Source organism: Panthera uncia (genome assembly GCF_023721935.1).
Source record: "Panthera uncia isolate 11264 chromosome D3 unlocalized genomic scaffold, Puncia_PCG_1.0 HiC_scaffold_8, whole genome shotgun sequence".
In the NCBI taxonomy this organism is placed as follows: domain Eukaryota; kingdom Metazoa; phylum Chordata; class Mammalia; order Carnivora; family Felidae; genus Panthera; species Panthera uncia.
The window spans coordinates 45231617-45258361 of NW_026057586.1; the positions used below are offsets into that span (position 1 = coordinate 45231617).

General features: G+C 36.3%; 1 protein-coding gene across 8 annotated transcripts in view; it reads left to right on the top strand.

Annotated features, from left to right (window-relative positions):
* Positions 1 to 490: 490 nt before the first annotated feature.
* SS18 (SS18 subunit of BAF chromatin remodeling complex) overlaps positions 491 to 26745 on the top strand; it is a 92388-nt gene continuing 66133 nt past the window's right edge. The window contains exons 1-3 of one of the 8 annotated variants that reach the window (XM_049620329.1): positions 491 to 735; positions 3352 to 3428; positions 11688 to 11772. In XM_049620329.1, coding sequence (XP_049476286.1) covers positions 667 to 735; positions 3352 to 3428; positions 11688 to 11772 — 231 coding nt within the window. In that variant the 5' untranslated portion in view covers positions 491 to 666. The other 7 variants (XM_049620330.1, XM_049620322.1, XM_049620323.1 and 4 more) reach the window with 7 other exon arrangements.

A 26745-nucleotide genomic window follows, 5' to 3' on the forward strand; every position in this document is an offset into this window, starting at 1 on the left:
CCTAGACCTTGCACACCTCTGCACATCTCGGCAGATGCTCCACGGGTTTGCACGAACTTGAGGGTCTTGACCTTCTTCCTTTCCTCTCCACCGTGCCCGGACAACCTGGGGCGGCCACTTCTTCCCCGGGGGCGCGGGGTTAAGATGAAGTTGGAAAAACTGAACCAGATCTAGAGCCGAGCGCCGAAACGCACTTGGAGGGAGGCTTCAGCGCGCCGGAGAGAGAGGCAAGTTGCACCCGCGCGAAAGGGGCGGGCCGGCTCGGGCCGCTCGCATTTCCTGTGACAGGGTCTGCCCCAGCCTCTCCTTCTCCCGCGGCGGCGGGACCATTTCCTGAATCGCTGAAGCGGAGGGAGGACTGGGGCGCGGCCCTACCACTAGCTTAAAAGGGAGGGGGGACGGGTCACGAAAGGAGGAAGGACAAGAGGTCTACCTAGAGCAGGGCAGTGCTGCGAGGCAATGCCTCGCTGGTAACGTGCCAAAAGAGGACTTCTATGGTCCGGAGTAACTCCTGTAGGCCAGGCCGGCTGGCTCTTCGTTCGGCGCCGGAGCATCCCCCCTCCCCGCATTCCCGAGGTGGTTCGGCCCGAGAGGCCGGCGTCTCTTCCCCAGTTTGCCGTTCACCCGGAGCGCTCGGGACTTGCCCGTAGTGGTGACGGCGGCAACATGTCTGTTGCGTTCGCAGCCCCGAGGCAGCGAGGCAAGGGGGAGATCACTCCCGCTGCGATTCAGAAGGTGAAGCCTCGTGGGGTCGGGGATGCCAGGCCCATCCTGCCCTTGGGAGCGCCACCCGGGGCCGGCCCGGGAGTCGGCCGGGCCAGGGGCGGAGGCGGGCCTGCTGGGAGGCGGTCGTGTGTGGGAACCCGAGCCGCGGGCTGTGCCTGAGTGGGTGGCGGAAGGCGGCGAGCCGGTTCTCCCACGGAGTCCTTCGCGCGTTTGGGCTCTTTCCTACAGGCACAAAAGCCCAAGTAACCGCCGCCGGATTTCTCTAGGGATGGGGCGGCGTTCCGGCGGCGGGGCGCGTGCGCCCGGCGGCAGCGGCCGCGCGGGGAACGGCTGTTTGTCGGAGCCGGCGCCCCCCGCGGCCCCGCGCGTCGCTCCGGAGTTACTTTGCCGTCGCCCCGCCCAGCGCGCCGCGGCTGCTTCGCGCACACCAGATCTCGGGTCGCGGGAGGCCGAGGGGAAGTCGGAGCGCGGGTCGCCGCCCTCCGTTGCGCTGCGCACTCCGGCCGACTTGGGGAGCTCGCTGGAGAACTTGGAGGGGAGGGGGAACGCTGCAACAGTCCGAGGGGCGACGCTGCAACAGTCCGAGGGGCGGGCGAAGGAGGGCCCCCTGGACTTCGGGGTTACCCTCGGAGTTCTCCTCTCCCTCCCGGATTCACTCCCAATCCGTGTACATCAGGAGATACTCACTGAGCGCCTACTCTAGGTGCTGAGGCTACGGTGGTGAGCCATGGTCCCTGCCTTCATGGGACTTGGAGTCTAGTGGTGGAGACAATCTGATAATCGTGACCTATTGCAGAAGTCGTGATAAATAGTCGGGGAGGTGCGTCCCTTTTTAGAGGGTAGTGCCTCTGTCGCTGCTGTGTTACTGCCAGTTAGGGACACAAAGGTTCTTTATTGTCCGCTACCCCGTGTTGCCTATGAGCAAGACAGTATTCTCAATTTTAGTCAGCCAGACTTTGAAAAGTTACTTTCTAAATCTAGCAGTTTACCTTAAATATTTCAGTTTTGTTGTATACACGGAGATGAGGACGGAAGTTGAAGAAAAATCAACTTTTCGTACCAGTCAGGGCACCGATGTATGCCTAGTAGATTATGTTAATGGGCTTCTGTTCACTGTCAAGTTCTTTCTGGTGTGGCATTTGACATTTGCCCAACTGTTGCTTTATTTTATGAACAAACCCGCTTGTCAGTGCCTGGAGATGCAGTGCATTCATAGAGTGCATTGGGCTAAGTCTGCAGGCTGGCAATCAGCTGCAAGTACATACAGGTTTCTGGAGGGATTCACTTTTTACTTTTATTTTTGGACTGTAGAAGAGTTCTGAGGTTGGTGGGTGGGTTGGTTTTCCGAAAAGAGTTTTTCTTCCATACATCTTAAGATGTTTATTGGTGATTAATTCAGGAGATGCAGATCAATTAGTGTTCATTCTCAGATGAGAAGAGAACATGGATTCCAAATTCAGTGCCTTGTTTTACGTGTGAGGGATTGATGTTAGAAATGAGAAGATATATTCTAACGGTGAAGTTTGTTAGGTTGAGGAATCGACTGAGGAGACACGTTGTGAAATCATTAGACTGGACTAATGGATTTTAAAGACACATTTTTTTGGCATCCAGTGATTCTATTTAAGAAATAAGTACGCTTTTTGGAAGAGGATGTCACTATTTTTTTTTCCTTTTTTTTTTTTTAGCAAGTGAAAATTATTCATATGCAGGAAGAAAGTCACAATTAATGTTAAATGGATTTTTGTGTTTTTTTTACTTAAAAGAGGTACATTAAATTATTCAGATAGAGTGATTTTGGTATTATGTTATGCTTATTGAATTTGGGAAATGTGGGCCAAGTTCAGGAGGGACATCTACTCCTGTCCCTTGACCTTAAGATAAATCTGAGCCTCTAGAATCATAAGTGCTTTGCAAAGGATTGCAAAGCTGGCACTAAAACTAACTGGCCTTTTCGTTGCTACATCAGTATTCTTTCCTCAATGCCACCTTGTTTAGAGGAATTATTTGACCCTTAAAGCCAATATTGCTTTGAATTGCTATGAGACTATAGAATGATAAATCGATACGTGCTTTTGTTTTTAAACTTTTGGGACGACTTAATTTTAAGGTAAGCTCATAAAGTCTGTAATAAATATTGTACATGCTTATAAATTATCTAGTTGATTATTCCATATTTGGAGAATCATAGAACCATACTGTATAACACAGGGAAACTAGCCAGGTATCTCCTCAAGCCTCATGGGCTGGCGTTTTCATGTATTCATTGTGGATAAGACGAAATTTTTCTTTACTACTGCAAAACATAAGAATGATGCAAAGTCAGCTTAGACCCTTACCTTTTAGTCAGGACAGACTAAAGTTTCTATTACAGGCAGTCGAGGTAATAAAATGTTTGAATACAAAAGAAACCTCTTCTGGGCTTCAGGTAATAATTCAAAAGGTGAATAATTGGAATAGAATTATTTAAAAGTTGTTGATTAATTCCAGAGGTGTAGAATAAGATTGAGAGGACTTGAATGGGTTCAGTTCCTATGAATAAACATTTCTAGAAATCTGAAAGATTTTTGAAAATTTAACATGATGCACTGGATTTACGATAAACTTTTTCTAATTTTATTTCAGATGTTGGATGAAAATAACCATCTTATTCAGTGTATAATGGACTATCAGAATAAAGGAAAGACCTCAGAGTGTTCTCAGTAAGAATGATATGAAAAAATTTTTTGTTTTCATATTTCCGTGTCGGTTAACTTTTTGCTTTTCTTTTTAATAGCAGCTTTACTGAGCTATAATTCATATACCATGCAATTCACCTGTTTTAAAGTGTACAATTCAAAGCTTGTAGTATCTTCATAGAGTTGTATTATTATTACTTCAGTCAGTTTTAGAGCATTTTCATCATCTCCAAGAGAACCCTATACCCACTAGCAGTAACTTTCCATTTCCACCTAATCCCTCACCACCTGACAACCACTAATCTGCCTTCTGCCTATGTAAGATTTACCTATTGTGAACATTTCATTTAATGGATGCTACAATACGTGGTCTTTTTTGGCTGAGTTCTTTTACTTAGCATGTTTTCCAAGATTCATCCACGTTGAAGTGTACGTCACTACTTCCTTTCTATCACTGAGTAATTATTCATTGTGTGGTTGGTTATACTATGTTTTATTTATCCATCAGTAGTGGACATTTTCATTTCTTGGCTGTTATGAATAATGCTTCTATGAACGTTCATATACACATTTTAATGACTTTTCCTGATTTTTACAAAAGAAAAATTTGTTCTTTGGGATGCAGTGGGTATCTTTCTTTCTCTTTTTAAAGGTATCTTGCATTGTAAAATAATGACTTCAAATTTGTGTGTTGCCTGATCAGTGGAAAAGTTAGATCTTCACATGTATAGAATAGTTACCATCCATATATGTGGTTAAGAAAGCAAAGCAATAGAGAATTGGTTATCATTCATAAGAATCAAATTTGTTATTTTGAAGTGATGTGTTGGAAATAAATGGTATCCTTAATAGAATCTGATACAGTGGAGCAAGTTGAATATTTTATCAAAAGTCTCTAGAAGGGGCTCCTAGGTGCCTCAGTAGGTTGGGCATCTGACTTTGGCTCAGGTCGTGACCTCGTGGTTCTTGAGTTCAAGCCCCTTGTCGGCCTCTGTGCTGATGGTTCAGAGCCTGGAGCCTGCTTCAGATTATGTGTCTCCCTCTCTCGCTACCCCTCCCCTACTCTCTCTCTCTCTCTCTCTCTTTCAAAAATAAATAAACATTAAAAAATTTTTTAAAAAAGTCTCTAGAATACCACTGTCCAGTAGAAATGTATTGCAAACCACAAATGCAATTTTATATTTGCTGGTAAGACACATTAAACGAGTAAGAAGAAACAAGAGAAATTAATTTTAATAACATTTTACTTAACCCATTATTTCCAAAATTCTATCACTTCAATACATAATCAGTATAAATATATTATTATTAATTTTTTTAAAGTTTGTTTCTTTTGAGAGAGCGAGAGAGCATGAGCAGGGGATGGGCAGAGACAGAGGGGGAGAGAGAATCCCAAGCAGACTTTGTGCTGTCAGTGCAGAGCCTGATGAGGGGCTCGAACTCACATGTGAGATCATGACCTGAGCCGAAATTAAGAGTTGGACACTTAACTGATGGAGCTACCCAAGGTACCCGAGCTACCCAGTATATACCCTATATATATACCCGGTATATATTGAGATAGTTTACACTCTTGTTTGTATCTAGTTTTTTGAAATCCCTTGTAAGTCTTACTCTAAAATGTCATTTTGAACCAGCCACATTTCTTTCTACCTAGTGACTGCTTTGTTGGACAACACAGCTCTAGAATATTTTATTCTCACCATAGTTTTGTGACATCTGTCTTTCCTAGAGATCTCACTGGTCTGTTCCCAAGTAGATTTTCCCAACAGCCCTGGCTCTTGGCTCTGCATGGGCCTTCCTGCTGTGCTGGACTTTTGCTATCCTTTCATTCACGCTTTATCTAATTTTGAGTCTCTCATGGTTGCTTTGTCTTTTTCCTTTTTGTTTAACATTTTTGAAATGAAGAAGTCATGTAAAAAGTCATTGTAGAAAGGACATCATAGGGTGTAAAAGTCTATAGAGGTTAAAGCAAGTCACATTTTACTTTTCATTCTTAGGCTTCTCTCCTTTCCACAGGGGTAACTACTTTTAATGGTTTAGTACCTGTCCTTCCAAACATTTTTTGTGCCTTTGCACAAAGTGCACTATTTTTTTTTTTTTTTAACGTTTATTTATTTTTGAAACAGAGAGAGACAGAGCATGAACAGGGGAGGGGCAGAGAGAGAGGAAGACACAGAATCTGAAACAGGCTCCAGGCTCTGAGCTGTCAGCACAGAACCCCACGCGGGGCTCGAACTCACGGACCGTGAGATCATGACCTGAGCCGAAGTTGGATGCTTAACTGACTGAGCCACCCAGGCGCCTCCAAAGTGCACTATTTTTAATGGGTTAGAATTTTCTAAATGGAATGGCTGGGTCAGAGACCATCCCTAATAGCCAAATTACCCTGCAAAAAGATTGTATTCATTTGCTTTCTCCTAGCCAGGTTTCAGAGGCTTGGTTTTCAACACCCTCTGCTAGCACTGGATATTAGTCATCTTTCAAAAAATTTTGCAATTGGTGAAAAGTGGTATCTTTTTCTAAAAATTTTTATTTTGAAATAATTTAACTCTTAGAAAAGAAGTTTTAAAAACAGTGTAAGAAATTCCTTATGCCCATCACTGAAATTCCTTAAATGTTAACATAGTATCTTACTTGCCTTATTACTCATTTTCCCCCCCATATCATTCATTTCCTCTCCATATCGTTTCTCTGAAATATTTGAGAATAAGTTGCAGCCATGATTCTCTTATCTTTAACTACCTCAGTGTGTATTTTATAAAAACAGACACAAATACTTAAATAATCAGAGTATAGTCGTTAAAATTAAGAATGCAATACTATTACCTAAATTTCAGACCTGTTTAAAATTTTGCCGATTGTCCCATTAGTATATATATTTTTTTGGTCTAGGATCCAGTGCAGGATCAGATGTTTAATTTAATTGTCACATGCCTTAAGTATTTGATCTGGAACCGGTCTTCAATCTGTTATTGTTCGTGTTGTTGATGTTGTTGAAGCGTACATAGCAGTTATTTTGTGGAATGTCTCTCATTTTGGGTTTGACTGGTGTTTTCCTTGGTTAGATTCATGTTACGCACTTTTGGCAGGAGCACAACGATGTTGTGTCCTTTTCAGGGTATTCTTAAGTAGCCATATGAATGGGAGCCATGGGAATAAGAATTTCCTCCCAGTATTTGTGAGAATTTTAATCAATTAGGATGATACCAGTTCCTCCACTGTGAAGTTACTATTTTTTTCTTTATAATTCATATGTGTATCTTGTTGGGGAGATACCTTGAGATGCACATAAGCTGTTTCGTACTTTCCCTTTCTTTCCTCTCATATTTTCACACATTAATTTTAGCACCCACCATGCAAGGATTCTTGATTGAAACCGTTATTACTGTGGTGGTTGCCAAATGGTGACTAAGTCCATCATTCCTTCTACATGTATTTGAAATCCCATTTTAAGAAAAAAATTTCTCGTTTCCTGCCTCCATTCATTCGTTTATATCTGAATGGACTTATGGGTTCTTAACTGTATTCTTTAGGTTATATGTAATTCTGTTTTCTTTCTTAAATTGTTTCTGATGTTGGCCACTAGAACCCCTCAAGACGGCCTCTTGGTAAGCATCCATTATTTTTTGAGCATTTTCTTACTTTCTTGCACTACAAAATGTTCTAGGCTCATCTTATACTTTTTCCTTTCCCAGTTTGGAATCACCCATTTCTTCAAAGCCCTGATTGTATTTTGGAGAATGGTATTTAGAAACTTAAGTCTGAGTACTAGGGTATTTTATTTTCTAGTCACTTGTACGTTTTGTATTTTATATGACCATTTTCATTACTTTATGTATGTTGTTTCATATCTGTTTATATTTCCAAATATTCTTTTTTTTAAGATTTTATTTTTAATTAATCTCTACACCCAATGTGGGGCTGAAACCTATAACTCCAGGATCAAGGGTCACATGCTTTTCTGACTGATCCAGCCAGGTGCCCTTATTTCAAAATGGTCTTTAAAAAATAATTAGCTGATCTATTTCCTTAGTTTAACTATGGATAGTAATCAGTAGTAAGGAGCTCGCTACCTCAGATCAGCCATGGGATAATAAAAGTTGACAGGTTCTGATTAGAATACTTATTTTCACGTATGGCTTTTTAAACTGCCAGATAGCCAAGGGATTTTGTGGTATAGGACTGATTGAGTTTCTTACAGGACCCAGCTATACATGACATGGATGGGAAGTGTTGATCTAGAATCAGATTTTCCAACTTGAGTCAGCAAAAGTTTATACTGTTTTGTTCTTTATGTTCTCAGCTTTTTTGTGTATAATGGTAATTTCCCCCTTCTTTGCATATTGGAATAGAGCTCATTTTCTCATGTATTTTGTGCAGATGGGGCTTAAATTGATTTAGATAGTCTTATACTTTGCTCTTCCTGATAGATTTAATTTCATTCTTAGAGTTCTTTAGTCTTTCTTTTTCAATTTGTTAGTGTTGTTTTGTGAGTGAAGAGAAAAAAATTCCTTGTCTCAACCTTAAATGTTCCTTTTTCTTGCATTGGGAAAAGGAAAAGGAAAATGAAGAGGAAATGAATAAATGACAGGCATCTGGGAATTGGTAGTTCAGTTTTAATTAAACAATTCCTTAAGATGTGATAACTTTGCCTGAAACCTTTTAAAATATAAAATAACTTTATTTTTATGAAAGCAGCATATGAATTGTAGAAAATTAAAAAACACAGGTAACATAAAAATGAGATCTCAAATACTGTATTCTCACCACCTAAAGATTTTTTCACCAGTAGCATGTTTGTATATATTGCTATATTTTTATCTACATACACACACACACAGTCATGGTACACTGAATAAAATTAGTAAATCACTTATGGAGCTCATATGCACAAGTCCTCTTTAAATTCTGATAACATACGTGCGAGAATGTATTAAATGTATTATTATTATTATTGCTCTATGGTAGTGTTTGACTTGAGCATTTTCTATATCAACTTCTATATTTACTTAAATCAGTCCTTATTTATTTGTATTTTATCATGGGTGCAACTTTCAGAGGGTCCTGTAAGTGGTTTTCATGCAAAAATTTTGTAATAATCATTATGTAAAAGAGTTTAGTTTTAAATCTCCAGTATGGAAGATAACTTTTAATCTATAAATTATATTTCTATTGTCTTATAAATACTATCTTCATAGTTTCTTGGTGAAGGTTTTTTGTTAAAAATGAGATCTGACTTTCTCGGATTTTTTAATTACATAAATAAATTTAACTGGTTATTTTATGTTGTTCAAGATAATTGGTGGAGTGGTTCTTAGTGGAATCTTTGGGAAGTATAACTGCCTCTCATGGAATAGGTTAACAATTATGGGTGTACTGGAATGTCTGTGAGTGTGTAGTAGGAAGTTACCATCATCCAGTGTAAAATGTTGAAGTGTTTATATCTGCCCTTATCAGCACTCAATTTTCTTTTGTTAATGTAGACTGTTCTAGAGATAATAAGCATGTACATTAAAGTGATACTAATTCAGTGATAAATGTAATAGTGTTTGAAGTTTAGGAAAATGTTTCTTTAGTATTTATAGAAGAATCTGCTTTTTATTATCCTTTCATTGGGGTCAGCTGAAGCCAAATTCTTCTGGAATATTTGTTTATTGCTTTTTGGGTGACATTTACACAAACTTGTAAGAGAATATGTATATATACTACCTTTTCATTACCGTTCATCTTTGAGTCTTGAATGATCTTAGAAAAAGCTTATTAGATGAATGCTGTAAAAATAATGCAGTTTTACAAAAAAGAAAACCTACTGAATATTGGTAAGATACCTTATATTAGGTAAAAAGATTTAGGGCTATTGGGACAATTGGAGTAATTTGAATGGGTTCTGTGGATTAGATGATATTACTGTCCTAATTAATTAATATAAATTAATTATCAGTTAATTAATATCAACATTAATTTGTTGTACTGTGGTTGTATATGAGAATTTCCTTGTTTTGGGGAAGTTTACACTGAAGTGTTAGAAGTATTATGTTTGTAATTGATTCTCAGAAGGTTTTGAAAAAAGTATGTGTGTGCTTGCATGTGTGTGTATATTGGTGTGTGTTTAAATATGGAGGAAGACATGTGAAATTCCAATGCTTGGGGAGTATGGGAGAAAGATATTTGGGAGTTTTTTATACTATTCTTAAAACTGTAAGTTTAAAATGATTTCAAAATTGAACGTTAAAAAGATTTAGGTTGGGGAAATGGCTTAAAAATTAAGGTACTCCATAATAGATGCTCTATTTATAGATATTTAGAACCATAAGGGACTTTGGAGATCTACTTTAACTCTCTCATTATCTTACAAATGAGGCTTTAAGACCTTGGCAGATTAGATTTAACAGTATTTTAACATTGACTTGTTAAGGACTAATCAGCATGACTAACATTTTTCCTTAAAGGGTTAGTTAGAGGAAACCATAGTCCCTTAGTAAGGTTTGTTATTTTTATTTTTGCAGGGTGGTCAGCAAATCTCATATCTGAATATATTAAAGCCATATTAATACTCAGAGAAGAAAAGAAAAACTTCATGGAGTAGACTTTGAAATGGGTTATATGTTCTAATTAAAAATGGCAAGATTTGGGAACCCTGTATCTTAAATTCCATTCAAGAGCTCTACAGAATAATGAAATAGTTCCAGCTAGTGGTGCCTGTTAGTGCTGTTGTAAGAATTTTGACCACATAATTAACCATTGTAAATAGATCAGTACAATTTAATCATTTCTGGTCCTTATAACAAACGTTATATGCTTTCTGATTGAGCAACATAGGGTAATATGTGAGGAGAAGCGTTAATAGCCTAAATTATTTTTAAGCAAGAATAACAAGAACAAAAGGAAACAAAGGAACTTTGGGAAGTGTTGGGTATGTCTATTATCTTGATTTGTGATGATGGTAGTCACAGGTGTTTGTATATGTCCAAATTCATCAAATTGTACAAATTAAATATGTGTTTCTTTGTATTTTAGTTATACCTCAATAAATTTGTAAAAAATAAAATAAAGAGCATAAACTTGTCAGGAAAATTTAAGGTACTTGAGAAATAAGGTTTTTTTTTCTCTAATAAGAAAAAAGTAGTGAAACCAGTTCTAATAGAAAAAAATAATGCAGCAAAAACTTTACTAGGATTCCTTATATAGCGTCTAGAGAATGACTTCATCTGGGATCTGTATTAGAAGACTTTATTTAGCTGAATAAAGTTCTTTTATCTTATTTTTATTATTTTAACTTGTATTTAATGTTTCTCAGTAAACAAAATTCTAAAACAGCCTGACAGTTTGGTATAGGATTTAAGTTTATATTTGGAGGGTTGACAAACACTAGTAACTGGATCATTACTAATTTGCGAAGGTTAGCAAAACCAGTTCATAAGATCACAATGAACATGTTTAACCACTTCATTGCAGTAGTGAGAATTTGCTGTATTTTTAAAAGTAAATTCTTAATGGTATTGGTGTCCTGTTATTTTGTTTCATATATATGATACATACATACATATATATATATGTAATTATTTTGTCTCATACATACATATATGAATATGTATATATGTAATTGAAGACACCTGTTCATTGTCTTCTCTATATGCTGAGCCCCAATAGATGGGCAGTATAACTGTAGCAGGCATAAACTGTTGGTCACTGCTGCAGGAGAAGGAAAAATTGTGTGGTTCCTACCTCTTTTTTGACATTTTTAGCAGAGCGTGTTGCCTGTACTTGGCTTTGAAGTTTTTGGCAACATGAAAATGGCAGAGGGAAGGGAATAAACATACCAGTTTTGTTGAATTCTTTCATTCTAGGTCTCTTTTTTAAAAGCACATGTACTATGTATAGAGCCAGTACATTTCTCAGTAATTCCATTTACTAAGCTGTGCAACATTAATATTGTACATGTTACTAACTTTTCTAAACCTCAGTTGCCTCATCTGTGAAATGGAGAAAATATGAACTTTTACCTCATAGTGTTAGTTTAAGGACTAGATAAAATATATAGGTATATAAGACAACTGTAACAGTATCTAGCAAATGGTAAGATCTGTGTTTATTATTATCTTTGAATGTATTTATTATTTGGAATTATTTTGCAGAGGAACTAGGAAAAATTGAAGTGCTATTGATGTTCAGGTAACATAAATCTTTTATTAAACTCGAGAAATAATTAGAATGCTATTTGTATTTAAGCAGATAGGAAGAAAATTATTTTTAATATTGATATTTGTTTTGTTTTAATAGGTATCAGCAAATGTTGCATACGAACTTGGTCTACCTTGCTACAATAGCAGATTCTAATCAAAATATGCAGTCTCTTTTACCAGCAGTAAGTACCTTTAAAATAGTGTAAAGTAGACCATCTTTATAGAGTTATGTATAGTATAACACATTTTTGTTTAGTGATTTTTAAGTATTGTTTAGTAAATCCTGCCCTCTGAGAACATGAGGGTATTCTTCTATTTGTTCTAAAAGCTTTATTGTTTTGCTTTCATATTTAATTTGAATTAATTCACCTGGAATTGATTCCCTCCCTGAAAAAGTTATACCCATCCATCCATTCACCCACATACCCACTTGCCTACCAATTTATTTATTTATTTTAATTTGTAATTGCACAAATAATTTATGAATAAGTTTATAGTATTTCAAAGCAAATCCCAGGCATCCTATGCTTTCGCTGGTAAATACTTCACTATGCATCTATGGCAGAGAAGAACCCTTGTTCCACCCAACAAGATTAATCAAAATTCCTTACTTCTTATTATAGCTGGCCTATCTTCAAGTTTCACTGATTATCTTAAAAAATCCAAATGTTTTTTTTTCTTAATTTATTTAATTTTTTATTTTTTAAAATTTACATCCAAATTAGCATATAGTGCAACAATGATTTCAGGAGTAGATTCCTTAGTGCCCCTTACCCATTTAGCCCATCTTCCCTCCCACAACCCCTCCAGTAACCTTCTGTTTGTTTTCCGTATTTATGAGTCTCTTCTGTTTTGTCCCCCTCCCTCTTTTTATATTATGTTTGTTTCCCATCCTTTATGTTCATCTGTTCTGTCTCTTAAAGTCCTCATATAAGTGAAGTCATATGATTTTTGTCTTTCTCTGACTGACTAATTTCACTTAGCATAATACCCTCCAGTTCCATCCACGTAGTTGCAGATGGCAAGATTTCCTTCTTTTTGATTGCCGAGTAATACTCCATTGTATGTATATACCACCTCTTCTTTATCCATTCATCCATCGATGGACATTTCGGCTCTTTCCATACTTTGGCTATTGTTGATAGTACTGCTATAAACATGGGGGTGCATGTGTCCTTTCGAAACAGCACACCTGTATCCCGTGGATAAATGCCTAGTAGTGCAATTGCTGGGTCGTAGGGTAGTTCTATTTTTAGTTTTTTGAGGAACCACCATACTGTTTTCCAGAGTGGCTGCACCAGCTTGCATTCCCCAAAACATCCAAATGTTTTAGTGATTGTTTGCCGCAGAATCCAAACAAGGTCCACGTGTTGCATTGGTTTGATATGTGTCCTAAATCTCTTTTAATCTATATCAGTTTATCTTTTTTATTCTCCATTTATTTGTTGAAGAAACTGGGTCGCATATTTTGTAGCTTCTCACATTCTGGATTTGGCTGATTGTATCCTCATGGTCCTTTAACCTGTTCTTCCATTTCATCTCTTATTTCCTACAAACTGAAAATTGGGTAGGGAGGCTTGATGAGGGTTAGGTTTAGTTTTGTGTTAGGAATATTTCATTGATGGTGCTGTGTATTGTCTATTGTATCACATCAGGAGGAACATTTTGGTTGTTCCATTTTTAGTAATGTTAAGATTGATCGATGAGTACAGCCTGATCAATCTATTATAAAGTTCTCCATCAACTATTCCGTTAATGGTTTTAGCTGTCATTGATGCTTGTTGATCAGATCTGTTATTTTATTTTGGGATCACAGAATGATGAATTTCTAATTGTTCAGTTCCTCTTACATTTGTTAGCTGTACTTCTTTTAAAAAGAAAAACTTCCTTTCATTAAGTATTTGATTATCCTGAAATAGTCCCTATATGAGAATCATGATAAAGGCTGGTTTCTATCCTCTTATCAATTTTTAGAATAACCAGTTGGCGCCTGGCAATCGGTGAAAGTGACCAGTGATTTTTTTTTTTTTATTATTGTCATCTAAACGTACAGGTTTTTATATTTTTAATGGGTTTAAGTCCATTGCAGTCATTCTTTATGACACTTCAAGTTATCTCATCTTTGGTCAGTGATCCCCTCTTCATTTGGCTCTTGTGTCCTTCTGACATGATTCCGGTATTCTTGTATAGCTTCTTTTCTTTTAGGAGTTGGGAGAGCTATCAGGCTGACTATTTCTGCCCCAGAGCTATTCTGCCTCAGCCATTTATTCAAGCAGTACTTTTTCAATGGGAACTGATATTTAGAGACCACAATTTAGATGTTTGGGACATTCATTATTACTGGGTTTTCGTTGTTTTTAGGTATTTTTGGTGGACAGAACTAGTAAACACGTTTTTTAGAAAAAGAAATAAAGTATTGAATTAGTGATATTTCCCTTCAGGAAAGGTTTTTTAGTTAGCTTTGATTTTATGTATTATCTTTTCTGTTTTATTCTAAAAATCTTGGTACCTTAATGATATTATTATAGTTATTTGGTTTATGCTACTACATATATAAAGTAATTTCGGTATAACAATACCAAGGTTGCCACTAACAATAAGGTGCTCATCCTCAAGATATATTCCACTAGGAATAGATAATCAATAAATTTCTTTTTGAATCAGAAGTAATTTATGTGATTATTATTATGGACTTGATTACCAGCTAGGTAGAATTTATTTTTGTGAATGGTATGAGGAATGGGTTTTATTTCATTTGTTTCCATTTGGATAGATCTCTGTCCCAGCATTATCTATTGGAAAAACAAAACAAAATAACCTTTCTCTATTTTGTTATGCCACCTATATCATATATCAGGTGTCCATATATGTGTGGGTCTTGGATCTCTATTCCATCCCATTGGTCTGTTTTTATAAAGTCCACTATCTTGTCACACTTGTCATAGTCTAATAAATCTTGATGTATGTTAGAAAACTTCTTACTCCTTGTGTTTTTCAAGAATACCTTGGCTGTTGGTCCTTTGCATTTCCATATATGCTTAAACATCAACATTTCCAACATAATCCTGTTGTGATTTTCACTGAGATTACCTTGACTCTAAATTAATTTGGGGAGAATTTATATCTTTACAATATTGAGGCTTTCAAATCATGATCGTTGCACGTATTTTTATTTATTTTGTCCTTCAAATATCTTTTAGTGGAGTTTTAAGATTTTCTCTGCAGAGGATTTGCATATCTCTCATTGGACTTACTGCTAGGCACTTCATATTTTTTGAGGCTATTTTAAGAGTCTTTGTTTTTTAAGTTTTCTAACTGCATTTGCTATTTACATGGAAATGCAATTGATGCTGAATTTCACAGTCTTGTTCAGTTCTTATTTCTAGCAGTTTTTCTGTAGATGCCTTCTGTTTTCTGTATTCACGAACATATTTGTGAATAATGAGTTTTGTTTCTTTCTTGCCAATCCTTACACCTTTTATTTCTTTCTCTTGCCTTACTTCTCTGGCTAGGACCTCCACTACATTCCTGACTAGAAGTGGTGATAGAGGACATCCTTATCTTGTTCCTGATCACAAAGGGAAAGCTTTCACTGTTTGACCATTAAGTATGATGTTTGCTGTAGTTTTTTTGTAGATGCCTATCATCAGATTAAGGAAGTTCCCTTCTGTTTCTGTTGTACTGAGTTATATGTTGAATGGATGTTAAATTTTATTAAATACTTTTATTGCACCTAATGAGATGGTCATAAATTTTTTCTTCTTTAATCTGTTAATGTGGTGAATTACATTGATTTACTTTTTAATGTGTAGTAAATCTTGCCTTCTTGTAATTAACCTGCTTTTCATGACCCACTTGGTAATAATGGTCTTTGGTTTGGTTTGGTTTGGTCCTGGTCTCTTAAAAAAAATTGCTGTATCCAGTTTGTTAAAATTTTGATCAAGATTTTTATGTCTTTGTTCTTGAGTGTAATTGATCTTTAATTTTCCTTTCTTATAATGCATTTGTCTGGGTTTTATTTTGAGGTTATGTTGGCTTTATAAAATGAGCTGGAGAATTTTCCTACTTTTTCTTATCTGGGATATTTTGCATGATAGAGCTACTGTTTCTTAAATGATTGGTGTAATTCTTTAGAAAAACCATCTGGATCTGCAGTTTTCTTTGCGAGAAAGCTTTTGTTTACTAACTCAAGTTCTTTGTTGGTTATAGGACAGTTGATAACTTCCATATTTTATGAGTTGCCTATTCTGGTAAATTGTGCTGTTTAGCATTTACTAAGTTTCAAATTTATTGGCATAAAGTTCATGAAATAATCTTATCTTTCCAGTATCCTCAGGGTCTGTGGTGATATTTTCTTTTTTATTTTTAACATAACTTATTAATGCTTTGTCTTTTAAAATGTTTTTGATCACACTTGCCAGTTGTTTTTACCTTTTTTTTTGTTTTTAAGTCTTTTCAAAGAATCACTTTTTTGTTCTCAACCCCATTATACTTAAAAATTATTGAGGACTCTGAAGAACTTTATATAGGTTATATATGTTGATATATTTGTAAATTTTCCTCAGTTTTTTAATTAAGACAGAAATTAAAAAATTTTTTATGTTTTATTTTATTTTTGAGAGAGAGACAGAATGTGAGCGGGGGAGGGGCAGAGAGAGAGAGGGAGACACAGAATCTGAAGCAGGCTCCAGGCTCCGAGCTGTCAGCACAGAGCTGGATGTGGGGCTCAGACTCATGAAACACTAGATTATGAGCTGAGCCAAAGTCAGGTGCTTAATCGACTGAGCCACTTGCGCAGCCCAGGAATTTTTTTTTTTAACATTTATTTATTTATTTTGAGAGAGAGAGAGAGAGAGCGCACATGCGCATGTGTGAGAAAGAGCAAGTAGAGTAGGGGCAGAAAGAGGGAGAGAGAGAGAGAAAGAGAGAGAGCGAGCGTGCATGCGCATGTGTGAGAAAGAGCAAGTAGAGTAGGGGCAGAAAGAGGGAGAGAGAGAGAGAATCCCAAGCAGGCTTTGTACTGATAGCTGGGAGCCTGATGTGGGGCTTGGTCTCATAAAGTATGAGATCATGACCTGAGCTGAAATCAAGAGTGGGACGCTTAACCTGCTGAGTTACCCAAGTGCCCCAAGACAGAAACATTTTTAATTTTAGGAGTTCATTTAAATTGAATAATAATAAACCCACTGCATGTTAATACAAATAACATTCTTTAAAGGAAAAATAACTATATCTTTTAGAACAGATTTAGTGAGCTATGAATAGCATTGTTTAATAATATTGCAAATTTCTTTTAAATGTTTGACTTAACAGAAAATAGCTGTATTCTCTTCACTACTTTTTTTTTAAGTTTTTTTTAAATGTTTATTTATTTTGAGAGAGAGAGAGAGAGATCACATGCACTCTTTATGGAGAGGCAGAGAGGGAGAGAGAGTATTCCAAGCAGGCTCCATACCACCAGTGCAGAGCCCGATGCGGGGCTCGAACTCACAAAGCTGTGAGATTATGACCTGAGCCGAGATCAAGAGTCTGATGCTTAACTGAGTGAGCCACCCAGACACCCCTCTTACCTATTTCTGAATTCCATCTAGTGTAATATGTTTTGGTTGAAATAAAAATTTAATCTCTCACTCAGATACAGAATCAGAAAAGGGAAGACTGTTTTAATAGCCTTTTCAGATTGTTGTACAATAATCTTCTTTGACAGTATGGAGGATCTCAACAAGTGTTTTTTCTAAAGGTTGTTTGCAGTATGGAATCTGAAACCATATCAATAGAATTTTCTTATTCTGGTACATTAAAGTTATGGGTCTGCCCTGCATTTTGCATTTTGGATGTATCTTCTAATCATGCATAATTTTGTAATATGCTTTGGTCATTTGGAAAATGTAAGTGCATCGAGTTATGTACACTTCTAAATATTGACATATGATACCAAAACCCACATTTGATATCTCCACCAGTCTCATCAAAAGTAAGCATTGGGAAGCTGTCAAACTGAAGACAGTAGATACAAGTTTGCCAAATTCCCATTTCTTTTTTTGTTTTAATTTTTTTTTTAATGTTTGTTTATTTTTGGAGGGCCTGGGTGGCTCAGTCGGTTGAGCGTCCATCTTCAGCTCAGGTCATGATCTCACAGTTCGTGAGTTCAAGCCCCTTGTCGGGCTCTGTGCTGATGGCTCAGAGCCTGGAGCCTGCTTCGGATTCTGTGTTTCCCTCTCTCTCTGCCCCTCCCCCACTTGTGCTCTGTCTCTCAAAAATAAATAAATGTAAAAAAAAAGTAAAAAAAATAAATAAAATGTTTATTTTTGAGAGAGAGAGAGAGAGAGCACGAGCATGAGCAGGGGAGGGACAGAGAGAGGGAGACACAGAATCCGAAGTAGGCTCCAGGCTCTGAGCCGTCAGCACAAAGCCCGACACGGGTCTCGAATCCACGAGCTGTGAGATCATGACCTGAGCTGAAGTCAGACGCCTAACTGACTGAGCCACTCAGGCGCCCCACCAAGTTCTCATTTCTTGCTTGAAAAGTCGAGTTTATCATTGGCAGCAAATGCTGTCAGTTGCTTTCCAGGCTCACTGTGTTGATTTTTGAGCAAATGTCTGCCAGATACCAAGCCTGGATAACTATAGTTTAAACGTCCAGCAGTTTTTCTTTCAAGTAAAAATGGTATTCCATGAAAATGCCTGTATCAGCAAGCAACTCAGTGACAGGGTGCTTTTATCTTACTTTGATTTGCAGCAGATATATTTATTATTTTTTCATTTTGTCACAGAATATTTAACTGACATGGAGAATTTAATAAATGAGTACTTTTTACTTCTTCATCAAGGACATTCTTAAGTGAAAATGACTTTTTCTTTTTTATTTTAACTGTTAGTCTGTGGTAATCAATAATACAGTGATTTACTGTAGAGTTTGGTGCCTTGATTCATGCTAAGGCTCTTGCAGTTACGTCCACTTTTTTACTTTTGCACCATTGTTGTAAATATCAGCATAGCATAAAAATATTGTTATGGAAATTGTTTTGACCTTTTAGACTCTTTTAGAGTCTGGAGAACCACATTTTGTGAACTGTTGCTCTTTTGTATATTTTTGATTATGATTAATTTCTGATCTTTATTTCCTTTTACTTTTGCTGTATTTTGCTTTTCTTATTTCTGAGTTTTGAGGTGAATGCCTACTTCATCAGTTTTCATTTTTTAATGCTAATAATATGCATTTAAGGGCATACATTTCTCTCTAATAGTGTGAATATGTAGTATATTCATATTTATTCGGTTTAAATATCTTCTAATTTCCAGTGTTATTTCTTCTTTAAACATGGGTTGACAAACACATTTTTTTAGTTTTGAGACATATGGGCATTTTATCATTTTCTTTTTATTAATGATTTCTGGCTTTGTTGCATTGTGGTTATGTAACATTTTGTATGATTTAGTTCTCTGGAATTCTTTGAGATTTGTTTTATGGTGCAGTGTATGGTCAGTTTTTGTAAGTGTTCCGTGTGTAGTTAAAAAGAATGTGTGGTCTTTTGTCCCTGAATGCAGAGGCCTGTATATGTTTACTGGGTCAAATGTGGTGATCTTGTTTGAATCTTCTATAGCCTTAGTGATATTTTTTTTTTTTTAACTTTTCTGATACTTCGTTTATTCTATCAGTTATTGAGAGATGTATGCTTAAAATGTATAATTGTGGATTGTTCTTTTTTCTTTGTAACTCTTCCAAGTTTTTGTTTAACACAACATTTTGAGGCATTGTTAGCAAGTGCATATATATTTTAAAATGTTACAGCTCTCCGGTTCTTTGTAACATATCATTATGAAATAATTTTCTTCTTTATGTCTAATAATGCATCTTGCCTTAATGTCTGCTTATCTGAGATTCATGTAGCTCAGTTGGTTTTCTTTAGTGTTTGCATAGTATATTCACCTTTCCATTCCCTTGTGTTAGAGATAATGTGTTTTATGAATGGCATGTAGATTTTAAAAAATGGTTCAGTCTAGCAATCTTAATTTGGAACATTAAATCCACCCGTTTATATTGAATGTGATCACTCACGTTTCTGAGTTCAAAGCTATCATCATTCAGTGTACTTTCTGTTTGTCTCCTTTGTTGTATATTCCTTTTTTTCTTTTTGTTTGTCTTCTAATTATTTTTTTTTTATTCCTTTTTTTCTCTTCTAAGTTGGAAATCATACATATATATACTTAATATTCCTTCGGTGGTTACTATACAGCTTGTAGTGTGCATCCCAGATCACGGACCCTTGGATGTTTTATTTCTGTTCATTCCTCATGACTCATTCATTGTTGTCATGCACTTTAAATCTCTACATGATTACTCACAAGTGATTCTTACTACTGTTTTTATTTTTAGTTAGTATTCATTAGAGTTATCATCGTTACCATTTCTCATACTTTTTATTTCTCCATTTACAACCTTTTTTCTCTGATCATTCTCTTTTTCCTCCCTAAAGCACATATTTTAGTATTTTCATTTGGACTGGTTTGCTGGCGACAAATACCTTCAGGTTTGTTGTTGTTTGAAAATGCCTTTATTTCAATTTCCCCATCATTTTTAAACAGTGTTTTTGCCAGGACAGGTTATTGTTTTCTGGCTTGTATGTATTGGAAATTTAGTTGTTAGTGTTACTGTTTTGAAGGGAATCTATTTTCTCTATGTTGAAGATTTTTTGCTTCATCTGGAGTTTTCTGAAGTTTTACTGTCCTATCTGTAGGTGTGGATTTCTTTTATTTATCCTGCTTGCTGTGTGTTGAGATTTCTGAAATCTGTGAATCGCTATCTTTTATCATTTTTAGGAAATTATCAGTTGGCTTTGTAGATTGCGAACGTGCCTGTGGCAAATGAACCCCTCCTAAGTTTGGGCCCACTTCTCTGGATTTCCTTTCTTCTTCTGAACTTGGCCTGATCATTTTTTACTACCTTGTCTGCTCTTCTATATCTTCAAACATATTTTTAAAGTATCTTTCCAGTTTTTTTTCATTGTTCTCAGTGGAGTTGTTTGAATGTCCTAGTTATCATTACCTTAGATAAGTCCTTTAAGTATTAGAATTGTATTCTGTTTTGCTGTCCATAGAATAACTAATAGAATATTAGTTACTTTTATGGCTACTCAAATATAACTGTTTGGAGAGAGAACAGACACTTGCAGAATGACTACTATGCATTGAGTCCTTCAGAACTTTTATTTCATCTTCAGAAGGCTTTTGGATATTAGTCCCATTCTACAGCTGAGGAAACAGTCTCAGATAGGTTAATTAACATGCCAAGGGACTCATAGTTGGTAAACGGTAGCATGGGATTTGAACACAGGCCTTACTGAAAGCAGTTTGGGCATTATGGTACCATGTCTTGTTGCTACTAGGATGGAATGGAAATAAAATCTTGCGTTTGCTCTTGTTTGTGTATCAGTGTAGGATTCGCCCAGGTCTTCACAGAGCTTGAATCTGAATTTTATAACCTGCGATGTCTTGATTATTTTCTTGTGTTGTTATGGAAATGAATGCAGTGATCATTTTCATGTTGTTTTTTTTTTTGGTCTAGCATTATTCTTATAATTAGGTATTAATTTTTAAAAAATGTTATGTGACTGGGTCTGCTTATAGTTTAGGGACTAAATGATTGGTTAAAGTGGCAGGTTAAGAATTTAGCTTATCATCATCATGGTGACCTGTAATTAAGTCATTCTTTTTTTTTTCTAATTTTTTTTTTTTTTAATGTTTATTTTTGAGACAGAGAGAGACAGAGCATGAATGGGGGAGGGGCAGAGAGAGAGGGAGACACAGAATCGGAAGCAGGCTCCAGGCTCTGAGCCATCAGCCCAGAGCCCGACGCGGGGCTCGAACTCATGAACCGTGAGATCGTGACCTGAGCCGAAGTCGGACGCTCAACCGACTGAGCCACCCAGGCGCCCCTAATTAAGTAATTCTTAACCTTGTTTCCCTGTTCTAGCACATCTGAAGATAGGACAGATTCTCAACATGTTCTCATCACTGACAACAATTATGGCAGGGATTCAAGTTTCAGGGTATTGAGGGTGGAAGGGGGGACATTTCCCTTTAGATAGTCTTACTAGAATCTTGTGGGTGGTTGGGAAGTGGTAGTTTGCAAAATGTCCTCTGCTGTTTCTGTATCCCTTCTACTTCCCTTCTACCCACCAATTGCAATTCTTTTTGCAACTTACGATCCAGTGCAAACTGTGGATTTTGTCAGTTTGTCTTGATTTGAAATATTGTCTCCATAAAATGTGGAAATGTCTTAAAGTCTTAAACATTACAGCCTCTTGGATATGTCCCATATACTCTCTAGCTACTATAAAAATAAAACATAAAAATATTTGGTCAGATCATGTATCTTGAGATTCAGTCACTCATCTTTTGCCCTTCTTGAGGAAACTCTTTGATTCTTGAGATGCCAATGTGGTAAAAGTGAGCTTACCATAGAAATGCATTATGGTACAACAAAATCTCTTAGAATTTACTGTTCTGTTGTCACCTGTTAAGTTATAAACTCTTAAGTGCATTTTTGCGTTTGTTTTTTTATAGAATTTTCATTTTTCCTTATAGATTAAATAGGACAATAAAAATCATTACCATTGTGTTCAGGGACAATATTATGTTATTTGACACCACCTGGTTAGGAACCATCACAAAGGAAAGAGACACATTTCATTCCTAACCATCTACCATTATTTCACTCCTTTAATATGGAGTCACCATTTTATATCCTCTTTTACTAACACATGGAAATACTACCATTTGTAGGGGCGCCTGGGTGGCTCAGTCAGTTAAGTGTCTGACTTCAGCTCAGGTCATGATCTCGCAGTTTGTGAGTTCGAGCCCCGTGTTGGGCTCTGTGCTGACAGCTCAGAGCCTGCAGTCTGCTTCTGATTCTGTGTCTCTCTATCTGTTTGCTCCTCCCCTGTTCACGCTCTGTCTCTCTCTCTCTCAAACATAAATAAACATTAAAACAAAAATTAAAAAAATACTTAAAAAAAATAAAAAGAAATGCTATCATTTGTATATTTTGAAATAAAATTTTTGCCTCCTAATATTGGTCAAAGTTTAATTTAAAATACATGGTCAAATTTTCATAAAAAATTCAAGTATTTTGAAAGTCAAATTGCTTGAGAAGTTGAGTTAACAAAGGAGGAGGAGTTTTTGAAAAAATAGAAATAAATATATTCTCATAGTAGGAGGTATTAATAAGAGAGACTTGAGGTAGTAAAGAAAAGTGGGGCTAGAGAGAGGGAAAAAATCAGCTAAAAGGTAAGTAATTGGATTGGAGGTGAAATAGGAAGTAAGGTAAATTTGGGAAAACCAGAATAATAGAAAAATAATGAATACAACCAGTCTGACAAAAGGGAGAATACTAGTCTGAGAAATTTTGACTCAGAAAAAAAGCTGTATGTTTTGGGGTAAAAAAGTTTTCCAGAATGGAGTTTTTCACTTTACTTCATTAACTAGTTGTTGGAATTGGAAATGTGCTTATAATTATATATAGGTTCAACTTTCAGGTTTTTTATGTCCCCCCAAAAGAAGAATTATGTATTTATAGTACTAGTCATGTATCTAGGACTAGTCTCCATCTAGCAAACATCTGTTTGAAAGAAAGTCAGGAATTCAAAAACCAGAAATAAATGTAAAAAGATTTACAAGGAGAAATATAAATTATAAAGCCAGTGCACTATGACTTAGGTATTTTACTTTTTGTTGGGCCCTATGTATTCTTTTCTTTAAAATTTTTTTTACATTTATTTGTTTTTGATAGAGACAGAGCACAAGTGGGGGAGGGGCAGAGAGAAAAGGAGACACAGAATCTGAAGCAGGTTCCAGGCTCCGAGCTGTCAGCACAGAGCCCGACACGGGGCTCGAACTCACAAACCACAAGATGATGACATGAGTGAAGTCAGACACTTAACCGACTGAGCCACCCAGGCACCCCTGTATTCTTTTCTTATGACAAAAGCATTATAAGTTTGTAACAGAAGCTATTTATTCTTAACCTTATACATATTTTAATAAGTTTGTATCTTTAATTTTAAGCCCATAGCTGGGAAGCAGCAAGTCAGAAATGGGAGAATAGATTCTGTAGGCAGACATACATACAAGCAACGTAACCAGACAGCAGACGTGGGGTGGAAAGAGACTGAATATTTATAAAAAGCTGACATAATTGAGAATATACACTACTCTGGCTTCTTTAGTATATGAGGGGCCTTATTTACCTTGGTAAACCTTGGAGGCATCATTTGAATATTAGTTCTCATGTTGGTTTTTACTTTCTGAAATAGCATAAACCATTGACATAATTATTTTCATCATGTGGACCAGGAACATTTTGTCAGTAGAAAATATGACTGTGCTATGTACACATATGTGCTATGTGTAAGTCTTTGCTTTCCTTCTCAAATGTACTTCGAAGAAATTGCATTTTTAACTATTAGCCTAATGTTAGTTATCGTTCACTTATTTTTGTCGTCTGCCGGTTTTAGTACATATGAAGTGGTGGGCACCATCAGTTTTAGGAAAGACTTATGAGAGAAAACTTTAAATCAAGGAAAGTTTTTGTTAATTTTTATTGGGGAAAAACCTGGGGGAGACAAGAATCTTTTTATTGTAGTTCATTTTAAGGCATACAGTTTGGAAATATTTCTGCAGTATTGAAAGTTTTAGAGATGGAAAGAACCTGGACAATCATAGTCTTGTGTTTCTCTGCCTTGGCTGCATATTTTAAAAGCTTCTTAGGTGATTCTACTGTGCATGTAAGAATTGAAGACCTTATATTTCCATGCTTTTTAAATGAAGTATCCAGTGACATTCTGGGGATATACAAAATTTAGGAAAACATTCCTATTCCTGTACTGGCAACTTCATTTGATGTTGTAGACCACGAACCATTTTTGCGATATGAGGAAGATAATCCTTATTCTATAATGTTGTTGTGAGGATTAAATAAAACAATTCATGGTGTCCAACATGGAGGGAGCTACACAGGAAATAGTGATGATGAAGATGAAGGTAGTACACAGCTAGAAAGTATAAATTGGAAGAAAAGTCAGATTCAGGAGTATTTGAAGTAAGACTGGCAGGATTCAATCACTCAATACATATGAAGGGTAAGGGAGAGAGTGGAGACTTGACCTGCCTTGACATTCACTGAGATTGAGTATATCAGCATGTCTGTTAATTTTAAAAGAAGGTTGAAGGCTGTTAGGAATTACTTATCTTGCTTTTCAGTGAATTCATTATGAGTATTAAGTTTTTTAAAATTCCTAATTTAACTAGATGTACTTCTTGAATATTAAGCTTTTTAAAGATACCTTTTGTTTGTCAGGTATTCTGTACAAAGAATAAAAGTCTGGACTATTAATGAAAATTGATTTAGAGTAAGTACAGTCGTCTTACATTTCGTATTTCCTAAGTTGCCTTTTTTTTTGGTGAGGCACACTCAATGTTCTCAGCAGCCCTCAGGCAGCACTTTGCTGAACCTTTCATTCCACATGCTTCAGGAAAAGTGGTCACACAGAGTCTTCAGATGCGGTGACTGTGCTGGCAGAGCATCTGTGTGCTATGGTAATTCATTGGCTGAAATTCGGTATTCCAGAATTCATTGCTTACAGGTTTGACCCACCCGAAGTGAAGGAACGTGTGGTCAGAGCTGTGGAACATCTTACATGTGAGCAGAGTGTACATCATGTGTAAATTTTACTTTAACTTTTAGCATAGGTGATACTTTGATGTGGTTAGAACATCAAAAACTACAAAAAGTCATACAAAATTCTACTCTCATCTCTATCTTACACCTTTTTATGCAAAGAAAAGTCGATATAAACACATGCTTTTCCTTTTTTCTATGCATGTAGAACCTTGCCATAGCACACTGTTTTATTTTTTTAGTTACATTTTTTAAAAATGAAAGTGTTTACGGGGCACCTGGGTGGCTCAGTCGGTTAAGTGTCCAACTCTTGGTTTCGGCTCCGGTTCGTGAGTTCCTGGGATTGTTTCTCTCCCTCTCTCTCTGCCCCTCCTCTCTCTGTCTCTCAAAATAAACTTAAAAAAAATAGTGAAAGTGTTTAAATTCTTATTTAGAAGTATGGAAAGAACTTTCTTAAATATTGACATCATTTGAAGAATTTTTATTTTTGACTGTTTGATAAACATAATGTGTGTTTAGTCATTATGATACTGACTTTTTTCTCTTTTGAAACTTTTGTTGTTTGACTTTGTGATAGTTTTTTTTTTTATTTTACCTTTCTAGCTATTCAGCTTCTTTAACATTCCCATCAAATGTTGACATTCTGTTCTTGAACATCTCTTTACCATATATACTCTTTTGGGAAGATTTCATCCATACTTCTGGTTTCTTACATTCCTGACTTTAGGTTCCATGTATACATCGATGACTTCCAAATATGTATCTTCTTGCCTGAGTGGGAAAAATGAATACATCTTCCAGTAGACCTATCCATTTGGATATTCCACAGGTCTCCCAACACAGTGTGGGCAAGACTCCATTTCCCTCAGCTCACCCTCTGTTGTTTCCTGCTGCAAAAAGAAAAAAAGCCCACAAGCTTGAATTTTTATACTTCCTATCTCAAGTGAGTAGCATAAACACTGAGTTCTTTTACTCAGAAATGTTGTGGTCATCTGTGATTTACTCACCTGCTACAGCTAGTTTCCAAGTCTTCCTCTTGTGCATAATATGGTGCTGCACAATAAGAAGCGTCTAATTAAAACATTTTAGTATTAAAAACAAGCACGACCACAAGTGAAATGTCTTTTTAATTTTGTATTTGTATGAGATTTAGTATAAAGACGTCAATTATATATCTGATTTTGAGGTGGGGAAGACTTCATTGAGCATAAAAACAAAGGAGGAAACTATAAAGAAGATATTTAATTTCATCCTTTTAAAAATATTTAAAATCTTTTATGTGCCAAAAAGTTCTGTAAATGAAATTAAAGACAACTCTCAACCGATGGTAATACTACAGTGTAATATATGTTATTTTAGAAGTACTGGACATTTAAAAAAAAAAAAGTACTGGACATTTAAGGTACATTTTCCATAGTAGAAGTGATAAGTTTTGCTGTTGAGTGTTAGGAAACGTTTCACAAAGGAGGTGACCCTG